Genomic DNA, 21,628 nt, shown 5'->3' with positions numbered 1-21,628 from the left:
CAGAGCAGTCCAGCTAGACGGCTGTGCTAGCCTAGGACTCTAATCTAGAATTGTACCCAGACAGTCCTACTCCAGGAGGCAGTGGGGGGGCCATTTGGAACAGGGGTCGGTGTACCCTTTCTACCATCGGTCACAGAGAACCCTCCAGGGGAGCAGAGAGGTCCCGATGGAGGGGCACCTCAGGGACCAGCTGAAGCACGAGGGCTGGCATCTCTGCTTCAACCCAAACTGCACAGCTCACTGGGCCATTTCTGGTGTGCAGCCACCAGCGGCTCAGCGGTGGATGTGGTTCTGAGGGGAAGGCTGTGGGGGCGGCTGGGTGCCCTCTGGAGGGAGAGTGCTGGGAATCGGTCCTCTGAGCTTAGCATGCCATCACAATAAATCCATATGAATCACACTGAAGTGAACCTTCCAGGCCCCCAAGGCATGGGGCTGTGGGGCTGTCTGCTTTCCTGTTCCCAGTCTGCCCACCAGAGGTCAGAAAGCAAGCTTCCGGGCTGGGCAGGAGCCCCCTGAGCTACCATGGGATTGTGCGGGGCATGGCTGGCCCATGCCTCGTCTGACTGCTCACCCCCTTCTCCTGAGCTGCTGGACGGGGCTGGAGGGTTGCCGGGCTGGCATTAGGCCAGTGGAGAGATTGGGGGCAGAGCCTGTTCCTGAGGGTCTGTCAGCGATCCATTCCCTGAAGACACCTTACGGGTCAACCCGGCTCCACCAGCCCAAGTATGATCAGTTTTTGTTACTACTCAGCCCTCCAGCGCTCCCATTGCCACGCATTTCAGCAGGGCCATGTGCTGAGACCATCCTCCTGCATCTGTAGCTCAACAGGAACCGGAGAGGGGCGTGACTCCCCGATATGATCCAGGGGCCCGGCTTCTCGGAGAACGAGGGGCCCTTTTCCAGGCTGTCAGAAAAGCCTGGCCCAGAAGCTGAAAGGCGGAACTGGATTCAGTATTAAGGCACCAGCTTTGATGAGGGCTGCAAGCCCCCACACAGACCCAAATCAGGTGGCACTTGCCTGCAGACGTGAATTGGCCACAGGGCTTGGCTCCCTGCCACCCTCCTTCTCTCTCCCCTGCCCCGGAAATCACACAGGTGCGATGGGGACAGTGCAGGGCAGAGCGGGGTCAGCCGTGGCCTCTGCAGCCTGGGCCTGTTGCCACATTCCCAGCTCACTGTCTCTATCATGGGGAGGCCAAAGCAAGGAGAGGAATACAGTTCTTCCACCGACTGTCCCAGCATGAGGCAGTGAGGAGGGTCGGGGAGAAGGCCTGGGCTCTACTCTGGGCACTGCCTCTGGCTCGCCTGTGACCTTGAGCAAGCCCTCCTACGAAGGGCTACGTCAGCACTGCCCCAAACTGTCTGATCACAGGTAGACAAGTTAGGAAACACTGGATTAGATGACATTCTGAGACCTTTCCCACCTCATACATTCTAGAATGAGATGCCTCTCTTCCTGGGCAGGGGAGAATGAAGGAGTTGGGAGCTGGACTTCCTGAGCTCTGGGTGTCCCTGAGCAGTCCTTAGTCCCTGGGGACGGCTGGGGTGAGGTGGGTAGGGACCTAGCTGGCTGAGCCCCCACCTGGGGGCAGCAACTACAGCCCAGCCAGGCAGAAACCCCTGACCCTGCAGGCCCACGTCAGACCAGGCTCTAGGGGAAAGGCTGTTTCTCAGTCCCGGCTCAGGACCAGCCCTGTGGGGCCACGCCTGGCTGGGGGTGGGGGGTCGGGGAATCATCCCCTCAGGGTTGGAGGCTGGGCTCTGATTCCCCAGAGACAAGAAGGGGCAGCAGTAGAGGGTGTAGGAACAGAAGAAACGGCCTGGCAGCCTCCCTGAATACTGCCCTCCGGGCACCTCAGGAAGGAGGGGGACTGAGCGGGGACCAAAAGACAGAAAGCTTTCCCTGGAGGGTACTCATCCCACTGTAGTGTTACTGTCGATGCCCTGACTCCCTCACGGGCTCAAGAGCTACAAGTGACCTAGTCAGCACCTGCGGGAGGTGACTCTGGAAGCTGAGCCAGCCTGAGGTGCCAGGCCAGTGTCCCCAGGAGGGAAAAAGCAGGGCACGGTCTCAGGTGACCCCATTAACCGAAGCCTGGGTTTACGGGAGGGAGGATAGTTCCCTGCTCTTACCCGAGTGGAGAAAGGAGCAGAGGGACATTCCTGCTCGTTTATTTTTGTACAGCTCTTGGGCCAGCCTTTTTTGGTGAAAACCTGCCCCCCACTGCCAGAGCCCTGGGGCAGAGAAGCCAGCCAGGTAGAGCAACAGCCCTGCCCAGGGCACAGCCTCCAGGATGATTTCTCTGGACAGGCAGTGGACTGAGCACCAGGAGGCCAGGTCTGGATCCCGGGGCGGCCATGCTGATTTGGGAAATGGCATGTCATTCAGTTCCTTCTCCATACAAGGGAGATTATACGGGGTGGGGTTGCTCAGGTGATTGCAGGAAACCTGGAGGGGTTTGGGGGGCGGAGGGGATGGCAAAGATTTGGGAGGGATTTGTGTTTTAGAGCCTCACTAGTTAAAGTACCATTCCTTGACCATCCGCATCCACTCACCTGGGAATTTGTGAGAAATGCAGAAACCCAGGCCCTGCCCAGGTCTCCTGAATGCAGTTTCAGAAAAATTCCCCCGTGATTCCAATGCACCTGTCACCCTTCTTCAGGATCCTGCCTCTTCCCGTGTTGCTGCAGGCTCTGTCCAGCCGACTGCTGCTGACACAGTGGGCTGCCTCCCCTGGCCGCCCCCTGAGCAAGTGGGTGGGGAGGGGCTGGGGAAGCCAGCTGAGCCAGGCCGGCGGGAACTGAGGCACAGCAACAAGGCATGTGGAGGGTGGTGAGCTGCCTGTTGAGCAGGCCCGGGCCCCAGCAGGCGGCTCCCTTGCACCGAGGAGAGCAGCTGCAGGCTGGCCAGAGTGAGGGTGACCCCGACCCCGGGTGTGGCCAAGAGGACTGCACCTCAGGAAGGCTGGGAGGGGACTGGGGACCAGGCCAGCTAAGGACACAGTGGTTACAGGTCAAGGCCACAGGGTGGCAGGAAGCGGTGAGGCCAGAAGCCAGGCACGATCTAGGTGGAGAGTCATCACCGGACCCCCATCTCCGGCTGGCTCCTGGGCCCAGGCCCTTGCTTAGCCCCGAGGGGTGGGCATTGCCCGAACTCCTGTCAGAGGGAGGATGCCTGGCCGCGTTCTGGGCAGGAGGGGATGTCGTGTGCGGCAAACCCTCAATCTCCAGAGTCTCTCCCACACCTGAGATAGAGAGCCTGGTGGCAGGGCTGGGGGGAGGGGGCGGGTCTGGCCCTGAGCACCCCCAGTGCCTGGCTTCCCTTCCATTTCTAGACACCAAGGAGGCTGGGTTTGAGGTGGACCGTGAGGGAGGGGGCAGAGCGACAGCCATTTCCAGAGAAGGGCCCGGGGCGGTTGCAGCCGAGAGAGGCCAGTTTGAGGAGCTGCTCCTTCGGGACGGACGATGGAAATGGGGGTCGCAGCAGGGCTTGGGAACTAAGGACTGGTTAAGTTGGGCCCATGGGTGCGGCCCCCTCCAAACTGGTGTCAGAGCCTGCAGATGAGTCCCGAGAGGAGCGGCCCTGCAGGAAGCGGATGATCTTCTCAATCGTGGCCTCCTGGTACTCGTGGGACCACCTGTGGGCACAGGGGCTGGTGGGTCCGGGGGCTACGCGAGCGGAGCTGCTGGCTGGGGGCTGCGCACCCGCCCCCCTCTCCTCACTTGATGCCATTGAAGGAGAGCACAGCCTGCATGTCCTCAGGCAGGTCCTGGGGCTCTGGCCACTCGAAGCCATCGATGACTGGCACGATGTTCTTGCCACAGCTCAGAGCAGTCACAATCTCCTGCAGAAAGAACGAGGGGAGAGGAAGAGGCCTGGGTCCCCATCTAGGGACCCTGGGGCCAGGTAGACGCCGGGAGGGGTGCTGGTGCTGAAGTCCACTTTGACTTCTCCCTCACCCCTTGTTTTTTTTAATAAAAATCAAATATTTGGTTTTTGCCCCAGGTCCTTGGCATAGAGCTCCCAAAACACTGGGAATCCCCGGATGGGTGGAGGTTGGGGATGGGGTTGCCTAGGTAGCTTCTGGATGGGGGCTGCTTGCCAGGAAGACCAAGCTATGATGAAAAAGTTGGAAATTTTAAGTATCCCACATACATTCACAGACGCACACCTCCCAGGAGGGGAGAGGGGCTGGAGATTGAGTTCACTCACCAGTGGCCAATGACTCCATCATGCCTCCATAATGAAACCACCATCAAGTCCCCCAAGGATGGGGTGGGTTGGTGAACACATCTAGGTGTTGGGAGGGTGGCCTGCAGAGGGCATGGGAGCTCTGTGCCTCCCTGCCTGTGCCCCACGCCCCAAACCTTTGCCCTATGCATGGCTTACATTCCAATGTGCCTGAGTGAGCCAGTGTTCCTGCAGTGAACCAGGAATAGTTAAGTGCTTTCTCAGTACTGCAGGTCATTCTAGCCAATTACTGAACTGGAGGGGGGAGGGATGTGTGTGTCATGGGAACCCCTGAATTGCTAGCCAAGTCAGACAGAAGTGCGGGTAGCCTGGGAACCCAGTACTCTCAGGCATCTGAAGTGAGCACGGACATGTGGGACTGAGCCTTTAACCCTCTGGAGTCTGACACTTGCTCTGGGTAAGTCAGTATCAGAACTGAACTGGGGGCATCTGGGTGGCTCTGTCGGTTAAGTGTCAGACTCTTGGTTTCAGCTCGGGTCATATCTCAGGGTCTTGAGATCAAGCCCCGTGTCGGGTGTGCCCTCAGTGGGGAGGAGTCTGCTTCTCCCTCTGCCCCGCCCTCACACTCACAGGCACGCAATGTGGTCTCCTGCTCTCTCTCAAATAAGTAAATCTAAAAAGAATTAAAAAAGAACTGAATTGAACTGTGGGACACCCAGTTGGTGTTGGCAAATTGGAGAACTGGTTGTTGGTGTCAGCAAAAACCCACACAGCTTGGTATCAGAAGAAAAACATCACCCTTTGCATCCAAACTGATCCATCACCATCTCTGCCAGTTGTACTCCTTATTTCTCAGATCCACCCACTTTGTCTCTTCCTCCACCCCACCACCGCGCTGCTCCAACCCCCCCATCTTTGTCCCCCACCAAATCTCTCCCCATTCACTCTTGCCCCCTCTAACTTGTTCTCTACATTGCCCCTTCACCTGGCTGCTCTTTGCAAAATGCAAATCTGATCATGTCACCCCCTACTTAAAAATCTTCAAGACTTTACACGGCTCTTAGAATAAAATTCAGACTCCTTACTGTGGTCTGAAGGCTCTGTGTGGTTGGCCACAGCTCCCTTCCCAGACTCCACCCTGCACCATTCTCCCAGCCACACAGACCCTGCAGCCCCTTAGATTTGGCATCCTCCCTCCCTGCACAGGGCCTTTGCACATGCTTTTCCCTGCCCCTTCACCTAACTAATCCCTACTCATTTTTCTGATCTGAGCTCAATCCATACTTTCCCATGGAAGTCTCCACTCCCTTCTCTGACTAGGCACGATCTCCCTATTGTAGGCTCTCACAGGCTCTTTAGCACATGCTACAGTTGCAAACTTAATTAATGAGTAATTTACTTAATATCTGTCTTCCCCACCAGACATAAAGACAGGGATCATGTCTGGTTTTTATCCACCTTGTATCTCAGCATCTTTCACAAAGCCTTGCCCATACTCAGCCTTTGCCAAATACTTAATTGGATGGCTGGATGGTTGGAATGAATGAATGAATGAATGGGAGAGAAAACATAGCATAGCCGTTAGGGGCTACACTCTGGAATCATGAGATTGGGGTTCACATTGAATCTCTGACACAGGCTTTGTGGTCTCAGGCAACCAACGGGCCCTCAACGGGCCTCTGTTTTCTCTTCTGTTGGGGGGATACCTGCCATGTCCCGTGGCAAGTGGTTAAAGCAGCGCCCAGCATGTAGTGTGTGCTTAATCAATCACAGGGATTATGATTTCCTCCTCTGTAAAGAAAGATAATAAACCTCCCTCACAAGGTGGTTCTGAGGATATTACTTACTATTAATGGGTGCTCTGGTAAGTGCTTATTGAATGTTTTTTCCCTTTCAAGGGGGGAACCTCAGGGATTGGGATTTCTTGAGTGCAGTTCACTTGTGGTTTTCTATATTGATTACCCGCCAAATGTGGCTTCGGGGAAAGGAGTTTTAAAACCAGAGGCAATGAAGCAGTAAAAACAACCAAGGAAGGCTGATGGAGCCTTTGGGACTGGTCCAAGGCAGAGGCTTCCGCCACCCCTCCTCCCTCTGGATGGATGTCAAGCACGCGTGGGGAGCAGAGCCTTCCTGGGGAAAGAATCCACATAACTCCAACACTGATTGCTTTTGGGGAACCTCTCATGTTATGAATGAGAAGGAGGAAGCCCAGAGAGGGGAAGGGACTTGCCCCCAAGTCACACAAATGCTCAGCCCAAGAGGGGCCAGGCTTCTGAATCAAGCTTTTAGATTCCAAGCCCAGGGCTCTTTTAGCCAAGCCCTCTGCCTCTCTGCTGAGAACTTATATGAATTCTGACCCTGCACAAATTTATTTGAGAGCCTTTAGACATTTGTTTTATCCAGAATTACAAAGACCCAAAGACCGCACACTGCTCATTGCACAGACTCAGTATCTGGCCAAGAGAGGAAGAATGGCTTGTTCAAGGTCATCCAGCCGGTTCAGAATGAAAACTTGGATTCGAGTCGAGTGTTCTGGCCTGGTGAACCTGGTGGACATGTATGGCCTTCCCAGTTATCTCAGCTTCCTCTGTTTGGTCACTGGTTCAAGTATTCCGTAAACTTGTCAAGAGCCTGCTTCGTACCACGCATGCTTGTAGGCATCCGGGATATAGAGTGAACACAGCAAGGTCTGATCTTGCATGGAGCTCAGCTACTCCTCTCTTTATCCCAGAAGGCCACCTGCCACCTGCTCTGGGCCATCAACCATGATCCTGCAGGTGTCTCTTTGGCCCAACATCCAACCGAGCCCAGTACTCACCTCCTAAAACATGGCTTCCAGGGCCTGACCCTCTTCCCTACGCTGGGTCTGGATGCACTCTGGTGTCAGAACCTTCTCCCTACAACTGCTGGCCTGGCCTCACTGCCCTTGTGGGATCCCTTTTCCCAGTGCTTTAAACACAAGTCTTCTCCCAGCCTTTAGGTACCCTGCAAACTGGTTCTGTAGTTTTTCGTTTGGTTTTTTTAAAGAGGGAGAGAGCCAGTGGGGAGGGGCAGAGGGAGAGGAGGGGAAAGAATCTTAAACAGGCTCCAGGCCCAGTGCGGAGCCCGACGCAAGAGGCTAGATCTCACGACTCTGAGATCATGACCTGAGCCAAAGTCAAGAGTCAGATGCTTACCTGACTGTGCCACCCAGGCGCCCCAGTGGTTTGCTGGTAAATGTTTAACAAATAAATCTCTGGGGGCAAAAAACCCCAACCAACCAAACAAATAAAACCCTGATTTATAGTGTTTACCAATTTCCTTTGTGTAAATATTCCCACCAGGGCTGATCTCAAGCTACCAACATGACGTCCCTGGACAGGGAATTGGGAAGAGATGCAGACAATCATTTCTGGTGTCAGCTGAATCCTGCCCTATCCCACCACCTCCCCTCCCACCCCCTCAGATCTGCGCCATGGAAGGCAGTCAGGTGCTGGGAAAGAGCATGGGCTTTGGAGTCAGATCGATGGAGTTCAGAGCCCAGCTTTTCGGATTTCTACACCAGCCAGGGGAAAAAGTATTCTTCTCTGAGCCTCAGCTTCTTCAACTGTAAGCAATTACCAGTGATGCACCTTCCTCATCCCCACTTTTGTCCTCTGCTCGTGCAGTCGCCCTGCCTGGGATGCCTTTTCTTCCACTTACCTAAATTCTTAAGACTCTTCTCAACTTCTGCTTCCTCCACGAAGCCTTCCCTGGTTATTCCAGCCCTTAATATTCTCCCCCTTCTCCATGCTCCTATGGCAAGTAAGAGGTTCACCTACGTAGCTTAGCAGCGACACCAAACCATATATGAACTAGCCATGTCTGGGCATACTCTTATTTCCTTAGCTGCTCCAGGACAAGGGTTCCATCTCAGATGACTGCTGTATCCCTCACTGATTAATAATTAATAACCTGCAGATGTGATATGGACCCATTTCATCCATCCATCCATTCTGCAAGTATTCAATAAGTTTCTACTGTGTGCCAGACACTTAAGATACAATGGCATTAATTAAACAGTGGTAAACACTCACACTGATTACAAGAATAAATGCTACCATTATAGAGCAATTACTACAGAACGAGGCCTTCTGCTGAGGACTTGACAGGTTTTCGCTCTTTTAATTCTTTTAACAATATCCTAGGGAGTTAGGGACGATACTTCTCCCACTTTACAGTAGCAAACATGAAGCTCACTGTGGTTATGTAACTTGCCCAAGGCCAGAGCTGGGATTCAAACTCACAGCATTGTGCCCTTCATGATCTCATTGCACCTGTCGCTAGGCTATCTTGCCCCTCTTCCCGCACGGAGGTTATTTGTCAAAGTGTTTTCCTCCTTTTCTGACTCTCACGACCATCCCACAGGTGAATAAGACAGACAAGTTATCCCCATTTTCTGAATGAGAACTGAGGCCCAGAGAGCCTAAACGACTTGCTAAAGGCCAGTTACAGTCCTAGCTGTGGCTCTTGCCTCAAAGCCGGGTCGCGGAGGTTGCTGGGGAGTGCGGATGAGAAGGAAAGGGAGGAGGACCTTGACCCCTGGCCACAGGCCAGTGCTGGGACCACAGAGGGCAGCACCTACCTTGTGCACCCAGTCCTTGCACTCATGGTCCTGCATGCACTTGTCCAGGGCCCCGGCCGACAGCACCAGCACAAAGTTACGGGCACCCATGACACTCTGGATGAGCTTGTCCTCGAACTTGCCCGCTTCCAGCTTCTCCACATCAATGAAGACACTGAAGCCATGCAGCTGCAGATGCACCTTCAGGAGGCTGGGAAGAGGTCCCGTGTCACTGCCCTGGCCTGGCCCTGAGGCCCCGGGCCACCCGCCTGCCCACCCCTTCTCACCTGGCGAGCTGGGAGCCTGAGTTCCGGCGGTAGCTGATGAAGACATCTGGGATGTCCCCACTGGGCTTGCCGCCAGTGCAGGGCAGGGGGGAGTGTAGCATTTCTGAGGCAGACAAGGGGACAGCTTGGTAAGGGTAGCCCCTCCCCCTCACTCACCATAGGTTACGTCATCCCCTGCCCACCCAGCCTGGCCCAGGCAGGGTGGCCTGTCCAAAAGAGAGTCACTGAGATAGAGAGCTGGGCCTACAGGAAGGAAGGCTGCTCCCTATTGGCGAGTCCCTCTCAAGAGGCAGGCACCGTGTTTTAGGGACCCAGATCTGCACCTCCAGCCCCGCCCTCTCTCCGGAGCCCCAGACCTGCACGGGCAGCTGCCCACAGACACTGTAAACCCAACACATCCCAAATCCTCCCCAGGCCCCTGCCTTCCTAGTTCCTACCACAGCCAGAACCTGTGTATCGGCCTGAACTCCTACCTCTCATTCATTCATTCCACACATATTTACTAAGTACTGTGTCAGGCACTACCCTTTGTGCTTGAGATACGCCAGTGAACAGAACAGACCTTCGTAACACCTGACGCTGTGCTCTGGATTCTTCCAATTAAACATCCTGGACTCCAGCCCCAGGGCCCTCCCTATGTGCAGGTCCCCAACTCAGCCTTCTCAGCGGTTTCCCCAAATCCACACTTGCCTAGTCCACCCTGTTTGCACAGCAACCGGAGGGGTCTTTCTAAAATCCAAGTCTCAGTGGGTCACTGCCTCCACTTAAAAAATATGCATGGTGGGGTGCCTGGGTGGCTGTCGGTTAGGCGTCTGCCTTTGCCCAGGTCATGATCCCCCTGGATCCCTAACCCTAACCCACGCCCTCAACTCAGCCCTCCGGGAAGGTCGCCACAATGCCCATAGATCAGACCTTCCATGCTCCTGGGCCCTAACCCTAACCCTAGGCTGGGTTCTGAGAGGACCACCCCCAGAAGCTTGGCTCCAAAGCCATACCAGAGGACTCAGCCTGCAACACAGAAGGAAACCGTGCCATTTGGAACTCCAGAAAGGATTCAGAGCAGGAGAAATCTGAATGCAAACCTGAGCCATGCAGGTGCCCCTCCCTGTTTTTAAGAAATGAAATCTTGGGGTTTTATTGGAGCTGCCATGTGAAAATAATGAAAGTTGATCTGCTTTGGTTGAACTTGTTGAATGAACAGATGAATGAAAAGAATCCATCTTATATAATATTCAGATTTAACACTCACAGACAGCCCTTGTCTGTTTATGAAGCAGAAAGACAGAGGTTCAAATCCTAGTTGTTATTTAATGGCTTTGGGATATGTATTTGGGATTTCCCAAGGAACAACCTTGGGAAGTGTATTTAAATTCTTTAAAACTTAGTTTCATCATCTTTAAAATGAACACTCTTGATGGAAATGTTCTTCATCTTGGATTATGATGGTAGTTAAACATGTATGCATTTTTCAAAACTCTTCAAATTGGACACTTTTAAGTTATACCTCTTTTATTACTTAAAAATTTTTAAAAAGTAGATTATAGAAAGGCGCCCAGGTGGCTCAGTGGGTTAAGTGTCTGACTCTTGATTTTGGCTCAGGTCATGATCTCAGGGTCGTGAGACTGAGCCCCTAGTCGGGCTCCGTGCTCTGTGGGGAGTCTGCGTGACGATTCTCTCTCTCCCTCTGGCCCTCCCCCCTCGCTTGCTCGTGCTCTTTCTCTCTTTCAAAAAAAATTAAATAATAAAATAAAATAAAAGTTGATTAAAAAAACTAACACCCAGGGGCACCTGGATGGCTCAGTTGGTTGAGCATCTGCCTCCCGCTCAATCATGATCCCAGGGTCCTGGGATTGAGCCCCACCATAGACTCCCTGCTCAGCCGTGAGTCTGCTTATCCCTCTGCCTCTCCACCCCAGCTCATGCTCTCTCTCCCTCTCTCTCAAATAAATAAATAAAATCTTAAAAAAAAATAACACCCACTGAATAGAATGGATATAGATATTAATGAGATAATACGTTTAAAACTTAATACATATAGTAATTGACAATATTAGCAAAATAGTCAATTAGCAAATTAAAATTAAATTAAAAAGTAAGTAAAAAGGGTTGCTAGAGCCCTAGAATCCATTCTGCCGTAGTGACAGCCCTATAGCACCTCCAGACCCACACTTTGTAAGCTGTTGGCTAAGCGCATAAGCCCCGTGTCTGCCCACCCCTATCCCCTATCCCCAGCAAGCACCCTCCTTGCTGTCTAACCTCGACATCTGCATATACTGCTCCCTCTGCCTGGGCTGTTCTTCCTGCTGCACCCTCCTCCCCAGTACATCCTTCAGGACCTGGTCAGGCGTCCTGTAAATGCCTAGACCTGGGTGGACAGGGTAGGCAGCACTTCCTCTCAGCTCCCACTGGAATCCTGGGCGTGCCTCCTGCTGTGGTCACCTACCTGCCTTACTTCCACCCTCCTGCTCAGCTCAGACGGGGAACTTCTTTGCATCCTCAGAATCCAGTCTGGCACAGCATCTGTGCTCAATCCACCCTCAGTGAGGCTCGGAGGCCCCACCACGTGTCTCCCCTCGCCCCCCAGGGCTGGGGGCTAGGACAGGGGTGGGGTCCCAGATGGGCGGGCTGACCTCTGGCGGCCGTGAGGATGCGCGCGCGATGCACGCCCAGGCGGATGCCGCAGTCCTCCAGGAGCTGCTGCTCGGACACGCGGTGCAGCAGGGAGCGGTCCAGGCCGCAGCTGACCAGGCCGTATGTGTACTGGCGGAAGCGCGGGTCCAGGCTGCCCAGCCAGTCAGCCAGGTTGCTGCGGTCGCACGTAGCGTAGTTGGCGAAGGTCTTGAGCTCCGTGAGCTCCCTAAAGAATCTGCAGCCCAGGGAGAAGAGGACGCTGAGGTCCCGAGTGGGACTGGCTAGTGGCAGAGGGCGAGGACCGGCGGGCAGGGAGCTCCGTACCTTTTGCGGGTGATGCCGGATTTCATGCCCAGGTCGGTCTGGAGCTCCTCCTCCGTGAGCTGCAGAAGCAGGTCGCCATCTACCTGCTGCTCCTGGGGGAGGGGTCAGATGTAAGGAAGGGCTTTCCTCCTCAGCCGTTGGACCCCAAGCATAAGATGCAAGGACAGGGAACTGGAGACGGCGATGGGACCCAGATTAGAGCCGAGTGGCCCCAGAAGTGGTTGAGTAGAGGCTCCCACACCCGAAATCACCCCTGGCGCCGCGGGCGTGCTGGCCGCGAGGGGGCGCTGTTGCCTTGTTCAGGGCGCCCCTAGCGGCCGCGCGCCTTGGGCATGCGCTGCTCTACCCGGAAGCTCTCGCAGTAATGCGCGAAGCCGATCTGCTGTAGCCACGTCTGGACCTCGGCCTCCTTCCAGCTGGCCACGCAGGGCAGGATGGGCCGCGGCACCTCCTCGCCCAGCAGGCGCAGCGCGCGCTTGGCCAGCGCCGACGTGGTGCCATTGGTGGAGTAGGAAACCAAGCGTTTCAGGCTCTGGATGGCTCCGATGTCGCTGAATACCTAGGAGGGTTGGGGAGAGGGTGTCTTGGGTCCCCCAGTTCACCAGCCATCCCCAAACGTGCCCAGTCCCTCCCCTCGCCTCTTCTCACCGCTGAAACTCCCATCGTCTGCCCTTGCCCTGCCTTCATCCAATATATCACCTAGTTCTGTGAATTCCCCCTCCTGAAACTCTCTCAACTCTTGCCCTCATGTCTTCCCTCTAGCAGCTTCCATCTCCCTGGGATGAAGTCTGCGCTCTCACCCTGGCACAGTGCAGCCCCTGCCCACCATTCTCAGCTCACTTCCCCTTTCTCCAACCCACACTTGGCTGACACCCACCCACTATGACTCTCCTACCTCTGGGCTCAGTCATGGTGTTCCCAGACCTTTAGTTCTTCCAACCTGCTTGTGGGAATCCTGGGTCATCCAGTGGAATCCAAATTGATTAGCACTCCCTCCATGCAGCCTGCTTTGATTTACCCACAGCTTGGCCCCTCCCTCCAATTAGGCCTTGTACTCTAAATGCCACTGTTGTTAGTTGATAATGCAGCGTCCACTAAACGATAAGCTGAGGTCATGTTTTAGTCACCTTTGGAGTCCTGTACCTGGCACACTGCAGGGTACAGAGTGGGGGCTGACTATCTCTTTCCTGAACTGTATTCACTTGGTCTTGTTGGAAAAGGGATGGCACAGCTGGTGGTCATGGCTACTGCCCAGACACTGTCCTCACTCCCTACTTCCTTTCAAGTCCTTTCTCCCAAAGCAGAATGACCTGATCTATAAAGCCAGTCCCCCCATGGCCCAACTCTGGGGCACCGAGGGGAAAATCAGAAGCTCCTAGGACATTAGACCTTGGAAGAGGCCTTAGAGACCCCCTAACCCCACAGTCTCTTTTTAATCTGTGGGGACACATACAATAGGTGACAATCATCTGTGAGACACTCTCCTCTGAGCAGCCCAGCTGACAGCTGTGGTACAGCCAGGGTGGTCCATTTGGTGCCCACCACTCCCTGTGTCCCAGCTGTCCGCCAACTCCCAGACCCCCAGAAGAATGCAAAGGAGGGAGAGGGGTGTTGTAGGGATAATCTTGATTCTGTAATATTTAAAAAACAAAACCCACAAACTTTTGATCATTTAACTATTACTAGGTCCACATGCAGGGTAAGAACTGCTGCTGTGGCCTGCTTCTTCAATTTTCCAGAGGCTAAAAAGGAAGCATATAGAGGCCCAGAGAGGAGAAGCCAGCTAGCCAAGGTCACACAGCAAGTTAAAGCTGAGGGCAAAAGCTTCAGATCAGGCCCTGGGCATGAGGACCTCTTGGGATGCAGGAGTTATCTGGTCAACACACTGACATCCTGCCCCCCAAGCCTCTGTCTCTGCACTTCATCTCCTTCCTGCACTCCAGATCCACATGATGAAATGGCCCACTGGGGTGCCCCAACTGGTCACTGTTCATGCACCCCAAGCTCAACCTGTCCCAGTGAACTCACTTTCTTCCCCTCCTCCACTGCAACCTCTCATCAGTTAACCTTATTTCAGTAGCAGGTGCCAGCACCCATGGGGGTGCCTGTGTCCAAAGCCAGGAGTCACCCTCAACTCTTCCCTCTCCTTCACCCAACTAGCCACCAATTCCTAATTCTATCTCTTCAGCACCTCTGGGATCTGTCTGCTTTTCGCTGCTTCTGCTGCCATGCTCCAGCCCCCCTTCCCAACTGTCCCCGTCATGGCCTCCTATCTGGCCCCCTTGCCTCCACCCTCACCCTTGCCAATTCCATCTCCACACTGCAGCCAGGGTAATCTTTGTAAAGCACATGTTGCCTGCTTAAAACCCTTGGTCTTGCCTTCAAGGCCAATGACTGCTCTCTCATCCTTCTCCTTGCTTCACTTAACTCTTATGTGTACTTCAAGTCCCAGTTGAATGTCACTTCCTCTGGGAAGCCTTCCCAGACGCTCTCTAACCCCTGCCCCCTCCCTCACCCCACACCCACCTTGGTCTTGCCCTGCAGGCTCTTGATGGCAGCCTCCGCACACAGATAGAAAGCCCCGATGCACTGCGCCTCCAAGCGCGACGAGTCGAGTAGCGGCACGAGGCGCTGCAGGTCGTCGGGCCCGCGGCCCTGGCTTGTGTCACTGGCATCCACCAGGCAGCGGGCGAAGCGGCCGGGGTCCAGTGAGGCCACGAGCGGCTCCACGAGCGCCAGCGTGCCGGAGCGCTCCACCTGGCGCTCCACCTCCTTGTTGGTTGCCAGCACCGCCACCGCGAGGCAGGCGTGCAGCCGCAGCAGCTCGTCCTCTTTGGAGAAGGCGAGCGGGAAGAGCCACTCGGCGGCGCGCTTCTCCACCATGCGCCGCTGCGCCGCCTGGCCCCCGTGCAGCGCGCAGTTGCCCAGCGCCAGCGCGCAGTGGCGGAGCAGCGCCGGGTCCGTGCGGCGGCACCAGTACAGCACGGCGTCCAGGCCACCGGCCGCCACCAGCCGCTGGCACGTCTCCTCCGAGTGCTTGAACATGTGCTCCAAGATGCCGGCCACGCTCCGCGCCAGCTCCACCGGCTCCCGCTCTTTTGCCAAGTTCAGGATCACGCCCAAACCGATGCGCGCCACGCGGTCCCTGCCGAAAGAAAGTGGGACAGGGACGATGGAATGGCGGTGCCCCCGGGGAGGTTGGCCACGCCCTGGTCACTTACACCCCTCTGGCCTCACTAGTGTCATATACGACATGAGGGAGAGCATTATCCTACCTGCCTCCTGCTTCCACCTCACCCTGGAAGGAATTACAAGGGTGCTCCATCCTGGCCACACCCATTTCCTCCCTTACCTCTGCCTCCTTCCCCGCAGTGTGTGTCATGGTTAAGAACCCTAACTCTGCAGACATCCCCTGGGAGCTGTTTTTTTTTTTTCCCCCTAGAAAGCTGTGGGACCTTGAGTGCCTTCCTTTATCTTTCTACCTCAGTTCCTCACCTCTAAATAAGATAAAAGGAATATCAACTCCAAGGGTCATTATGAGAAGGAAGGTGATAATCCATGTAAAATGCTTTCCACAGTGCCTGGCACATAGGGAAGACTCACTAAATGTTAACTTCTTATCATCATTTGAAGCATCACTTGAAATACACCCCTCTTAGCCTTGCCCTCAAACCTCTCTTCACTCCACACAGTGTGACTGGAGTGTATTTATTCATTCACTTGACAGATGTTTATTGAGGAACCACTGTGTGCCAGGCACTGTGCTAGGGACTGAAGCTGAACAGTGACTAAGAGTGCCTGGAACTTATACACAGCTAATATGAGACAAACAATAAGCACGTGAACAATGAGTGAACAGGCCACAATGCTAGCAAACACAGGTGATGTAATGGGCAATGTTTGGGCGGAGGAGGAGGTGACATTTTAGAGTACGATATCCAGAGACTCCTGCCTGCAAGTATCTGGGAGAAGAGCATTACAGGCAGAACGAACAGCAAGGACAAAAGCCCTGAGGGCTCGTGAGCTTGGCATGTTTGAGGAATAGAAAGAAGGCCAGAGATATTTGCAATGTTTAAAACCAACAATGAAAAATATAAAAGCAACAAGGATTCATAGATAGAATATATAAATAGTCAAGTCAACAAGAAAAAGGTAGCAAATTCAATAGGGAATGGCGAAGGATATAAATGGCAACTTACAAAAGAGAATATCCAAAATGTTAACAAGCAAATAAAGAGATGCTCTAATTCATTAGTAATCAGTGAAGTGAAAATTAAATCAGCTATCACTTTACACTTATTGGATAGGCAAAAAGCAGAAGCTGGGCAACAGAGAAGGTTGGTGGGGTGTGGGGCCATGAACACCCTGAAGCTAGAGGTGCGTGCTGAGGCAGTCGATTTGGAAAGCAGGCTGGGATGGATGGGTGAAGTTAAAGAGATATGCACCCTATGAGCCAGAAATTGGAGCTTTTGAGTTAAATCCCAAAGAAATCGTCACAGATCCACAAAGGAATATGGAAAAGGCTGTTCACTGCAGGGTCGTTTGTGGTGAGGGAAGATGGCGGCGGTCTGGGTGTCAAGCCTGGGAGAGTGGAGAGGTAACATGGGCAGGTGCCCACTCTGGAGGACTATGGAGCAGTTACAAGGGACTGAACAGATGATACCATAGCACGTGAAGGCTCTTAAAAACAATATGGAGTGGGTGAAAGTATGAACTGGAATGTGCTATATAACACAGCACCATTTGTGTAAATTAAAAATACATGCACACAAAACAAGAATAAAGATTTTACCAGGATGCAGATATAAAGACACACATTAAATATACTGGATGGGTGCCTAGGGCATTAATTTGGAAAGATGGTGGGACATTCATGAAGAGGAGAAGGGGAGATTGTGGAGATGGTATTCTAGGCGCAGATGCATGCAAAGGCTTGGAGGTATCTGAGAGCTGGTGTTCTTGGGGACTTGCCCCCACCTCAGCCATGCTGAAGTGAAGCCATTTCTAGTGGCTTAGGTGGAAGGTTCAAGTGGAGAGAAGGGAAAGGGTCCTGGGGGCCTTCTGAGCCCCCTCCAGGCATTTGTACTTTATCTTGGTGGCAAATGGGGAGCCACTGAAAGGCTTCAGGAAGGGGAGAGACCTGCTCTTAGATGGGTTTTAGGAAACATTCTGACTGCTCTAGGGAGGAAAGGTAGAAGGGAGGGAGCCTGGATGTCAGCAGAGCAGGCAGAAAAGTTGCCACACTCTAGGCAGAGGTGAAAGTTTTGTGTCTTCCTGACCTCCACAAATGATGTCCTCCACAACTGACATTACCCCCAAAGACTTAGAGGCTCAGCTAGACATGGAGTCCCTGCCCAGTGAGCATCACAGTGACACTTGTGACTTTGTGTCCACTGCAGGTCCCAGCTGAGCCCATAACATGGCACAACTTAACTGAGTTGATCACTGAGCTTGCCCCGAAGTCCAAAAGAATAGGTGGGTTCTAATCATTCACTTGTTCCTTTTACCAATGAGAAAGCCAAAGTTCAGAAAGTTTACATGACATGCTCAGAGTTACACAGCTGGTGAGAGGCATAGCTAGGGTCTGAACCTGCATCTGTCTGTCTTCAAAGGTCAAGATTCTTCATCTATACTTTGTGCTTCCGGAACAATCTGACTACATAAACTCTGAGAATATCAGAACCAGGATGTGTTTAAGCAATAATCTAATCCAACACTCTCATTTCCTGAGGACCAGTGAAGGGAAGGCCTTGCTCAGGAATATCAATTCAGAGAGGACTTTATTCTTTTTTTGCTTTGTTTTGTTTTTTAAATTTTTTTATTTTTACTTTTTACTTTTTATTTATTTATTTGAGAGAGAGAGGAAGGAGGGAGAAGCAGACTCCCTGCTGAGCAGGGAGCCTGACCCGGGGCTCGATCCCAGGACCCTGGGATCATGACCGGAGCCGAAGGCAGATGCCTAACCTACTGAGCCATCCAGGCGCCCCGTTCTTAAATTTTTTTAAGAGGACTTTATTTTTGGGGTGCCTGGATGGCTCAGTCGGTTGCGTCTGCCTTCGGCTCAGTTCATGATCACAGGGTCCTGGGATCGAGCCCCACATCAGGCTCCCTGCTCAGAGGGAAGCCTGTTCTCCCTCTCCCTCTGCCTGTCACTCCCCCTGCTTGTTCTCTCTCACTGTCAAATAAATAAATAAAATCTTAAAAAAAAACAAGAGGACTTTATTTTGAGTCTGTTGACCCCCAGCTCTCCCCTTTCCCTATGCACTTGGCACCTTCACAGAACTTGAACTATGTCCTTGTTGTGAGAACTATATACTCAGCTCCCAGCTTCTGCAGCCTGAGAGGCTATGGGTCTGGGTTCAAATCCCAGCTCCAAAGGAGAGAGGAAATCATACACATATACATACAAGCATGTATATATAATATACATATATGCGTAAATCCTTGTATGCCTAGAATTTCTCTGGAAGGACATACTGTGCAAGAAAATTGTTTTGTTGGTTTTCGTCCAGGGAGGGGGTCTGGGTAGAAAGAAAAATTCTTAAGTGTGTGACTTTTTTGTACCTTCGCCCTTTTTGAATTTATATGCCATAGCTTTCTGTTTTGTTTTATTTTTTAAAGATTTTATTTATTTATTTGACAGAGACACAGCAAGAGAGGGAACATAAGCAGGGCGGATGGGAGAGGGAGAAGCAGGCTTCCCGCGGAGCAGGGAGCCCGATGTGGGACTCGATCCCAGGACCCCGGGATCATGACCCGAGCCGAAGGCAGACGCTTAACAACTGAGCCACCCAGGTGTCACTGTTTTGTTTTCTTTTTAAAATATGTCTCCTCCACTTATTCACTGTGTATTTTTGGGAAAGCCATTTAACCTGAGTTAAACCATTTAACCTAATTATGGTCTCCTGATGGGGTTGGGCTATAAATCTCAAAGGCTAGCAATCACATGGGGCCCTCACTGGTGTCATGGGACCAAGTTCAGAGGGTCCTACCCTGTTGGACTTCTCTTGGCATTTGGGGGTGAGGGACGCTGTGATCTAGGCTCCTGGGCAGTGGGTGTAGTAGCACGCTGGGAAGACAGGAATGAGAAAAGGAGTGGGTGCACTGATTGAGGAACTCTCTTTAAGAGGAGTTTGGTTGATGAAAGAAGGGCAAGATTTCATAAACACAGGTTCTCAGTGTATCACCTCCCTTCCCTCCTTTCCAGCCTCCCCCCAGAGCAGTCTAAAGGGTGAAGAGATTCTGCCTTTCTTTGGAAAAAATTTTGATGGCCACGGGGGGGGGGGGGGGGGCGCTTGCTGGGCTCTGTCCTTGGTCCTGAAGTGCTGTCAGCACCAGCGCGTGGTTTTCTGAGACCAGGAATGATGGGGAGTGTGACTCCTCCCTCAGTAATTCTGAACCAGGTGTTGTTATTTTCAACCTTGAAAAATATCAGTGCAGTTTGCATCTTGTAGCCCTCCTGTTCCTAGGATGTTGGCTGCACCGCTTCCCCAAGGGTTCTAATTATAGCTGCCACGCCCCACATACCAGGCTACCAGGTACGGCCACCCTGTGCCCACCACAGGGAGCACCCACTCTGTTTGCTAGCCCTCCAAATGTACTGATGATTGATCTTAAACGGAAAATTAATGACTTGCTGAGTAAGCAGACCCTAACTTGCTCTCCCCAACTTAAATTGCTTCATTCATGCATTTTTGACAGTTGTATCACTACCACTGTCCACAAGGTTATGTTTAATTTTTTAAAATGGTAAGGGGAAAAAAAAGAAAGAAAATGGTAAGGAAAGCACCCTTAACCCATGCCCATCACACTTGTGAGAGCTGCATGAATTGAAAGTGACCCTTCCCAAACCCTTCTAAATCTGAGGGGCCTGAGAATTCAGCATGTGACTACTGAGTGACAGTTTGGTCTGCTCTGGCATCAGAGGGGAGAGGAAGTGAGTGCAAGGGTCCTCATATTCCAGGGGAGATCCCAAGAGGCAGGCAAGAGAGGGGCAGCCAGACCCCAACTGGACCCCCCTACTGTATCTTGGCCCTCTGTGGGGAAGGGACAGAGAACACATACTCTGGCCTCTGCCTAGCTCCTCACCTGTGTCCTCTTCTCTCACCCATTCATCCCACTAGAAAACCTTCTGTGCCCCATTAGCAGCCGCAGAATGAGATCATGTCTGGCCTGTTACGAGGGCCAAAATGAAGAAGGAGGAAGCAGGAGGTGGATTGGGGGTGGCATAAAGGGGGCAAGTAACCCTCAGATCAGTACTCACTTCCATAATCATTGCCCCTCCTCCTACCCCGTTTCCTGAGCATTGTGTTTTCTTCCTTTCTCAGTGGCACAGAAGGAAGCCTAGAAGGGCACCCGGGCCTGTAGGGAGGAGGTCTGTGGGTTTAGGGGGCATTGGCAGCAGGATCCCAGCTCCATCCTCGGAACCAGGGACAAATTCCTGTCCTACCACTCCGTTCTTCCTGTCCCTGTCTCATTCATCACCCCAACAGTCCTGGGAGTGAATCCCGGCTGCACCATCAGTTCACACTGTGTTGTGACTCCGGGCAAGGCATGAAACTTTCCCAAGCCTCATTTTCCTCATTTGTAAAATAGACACGCTGATCCCCAGCAGGGGTGTAGTACAGGGATGCGGTGAGGTGAGGCGGGAAAAGTCGCACCAGAGACCCGGGCCGTGGACCGCCCTTGCTGCCCCACAGCACCCCGCGCTCTCCCCTCAGCCCGTGAGCACCCTCACCGGTTCTCAGCCACCAGGATCTGCTCCAGCAGGCGGGCGGCCTGCACGCGCGTCTCCAGCTCCCGCGCCTGCAGCAGTCGCAGCAGCAGGTCGAGGCCGCCGTCCAGGCGGATGGCGTCGCACAGACCCTGGGCTACCTCTCGGCCCACGGCCGGAAGCAGCCAGGCCTCCTCCACCAGCTGGAAGACCTCGGCCAGGCCGGCGCCCACGGCCCGCGCCCCCCCCGCCTGCTTCAGCGCCGACAGCGCCTGCTGCAGCTCGGGCAGAGCGCGCTCCAGGGCACCCTGCACCTCGGAGCCCGCCCCGGGCGACACCTCGCGGGGCCCGCGGCCGCCCGCGGTCCACCATGGGCCCGCGCCGCCGCCCCCGTCCGGCCCCGGCACCGCTAGCCGCTCACCGCCTGGCCGTGGGCCCGACATGGTGAAGAAGCGGCACAGCTTGTAGGCAGAGAGAAGCAGCGTCAGGACCATGGGCGCGGGACTGCGGGGGACATCCCCGGTCCGGAGGGGCGGAGCGACCCGGCACTTGGGGAAAGGGGGACAGGAGAGGGATCCAGGGAAAAGAAGGTGCAGGAGGGAGGGATGGATAGAAGGCTACCTACCAGGCAAGGGCGCTGGCCAGAAATCTGGGGGAGGGGCGAGGGCAGGATCTGGGACGGAGCTTTTGGGTGAAGGGATCCGGGCCCAGATGCAGGGCGTGGGCGGGAGGAGCGAGAGGGGAGCGAGGGATGGACCCTGACGCCGGCGGGTCTAGGAGGCAGCAAGAACAAAGCGCGGCTCCAGCTAGGAGATGCTCTGCAGCAGCCCCGCCCCTGAGAAGCCGCAGCCCGGGAGCTGACACCCCGCCTCTCGGTCACGTGGGACTCTTCCCCGGCC

General features: G+C 53.8%; 1 protein-coding gene across 1 annotated transcript; it reads right to left on the bottom strand.

Moving 5' to 3' along the window:
• Positions 1-3,483: 3,483 nt before the first annotated feature.
• SARM1 (sterile alpha and TIR motif containing 1) lies at positions 3,484-21,550 on the bottom strand. Its single transcript, XM_032428739.1, has 9 exons — positions 20,754-21,550; positions 14,543-15,161; positions 12,363-12,575; positions 12,017-12,108; positions 11,692-11,927; positions 9,062-9,164; positions 8,796-8,985; positions 3,724-3,845; positions 3,484-3,638 (listed from the first exon to the last, which is right to left on the bottom strand). Exons 1-9 carry the CDS (start codon positions 21,221-21,223, stop codon positions 3,509-3,511), a joined length of 2,175 nt encoding a protein of 724 aa, XP_032284630.1. The 5' UTR covers positions 21,224-21,550; the 3' UTR covers positions 3,484-3,508.
• Positions 21,551-21,628: the final 78 nt, after the last annotated feature.

This window comes from Phoca vitulina, unplaced genomic scaffold (genome assembly GCF_004348235.1).
Source record: "Phoca vitulina isolate PV1807 unplaced genomic scaffold, GSC_HSeal_1.0 scaffold40, whole genome shotgun sequence".
NCBI classification, from domain to species: Eukaryota; Metazoa; Chordata; class Mammalia; order Carnivora; family Phocidae; genus Phoca; species Phoca vitulina.
Note: the sequence above shows the minus strand (reverse complement) of the source record. Positions and strands in the feature narration are given on the sequence as shown.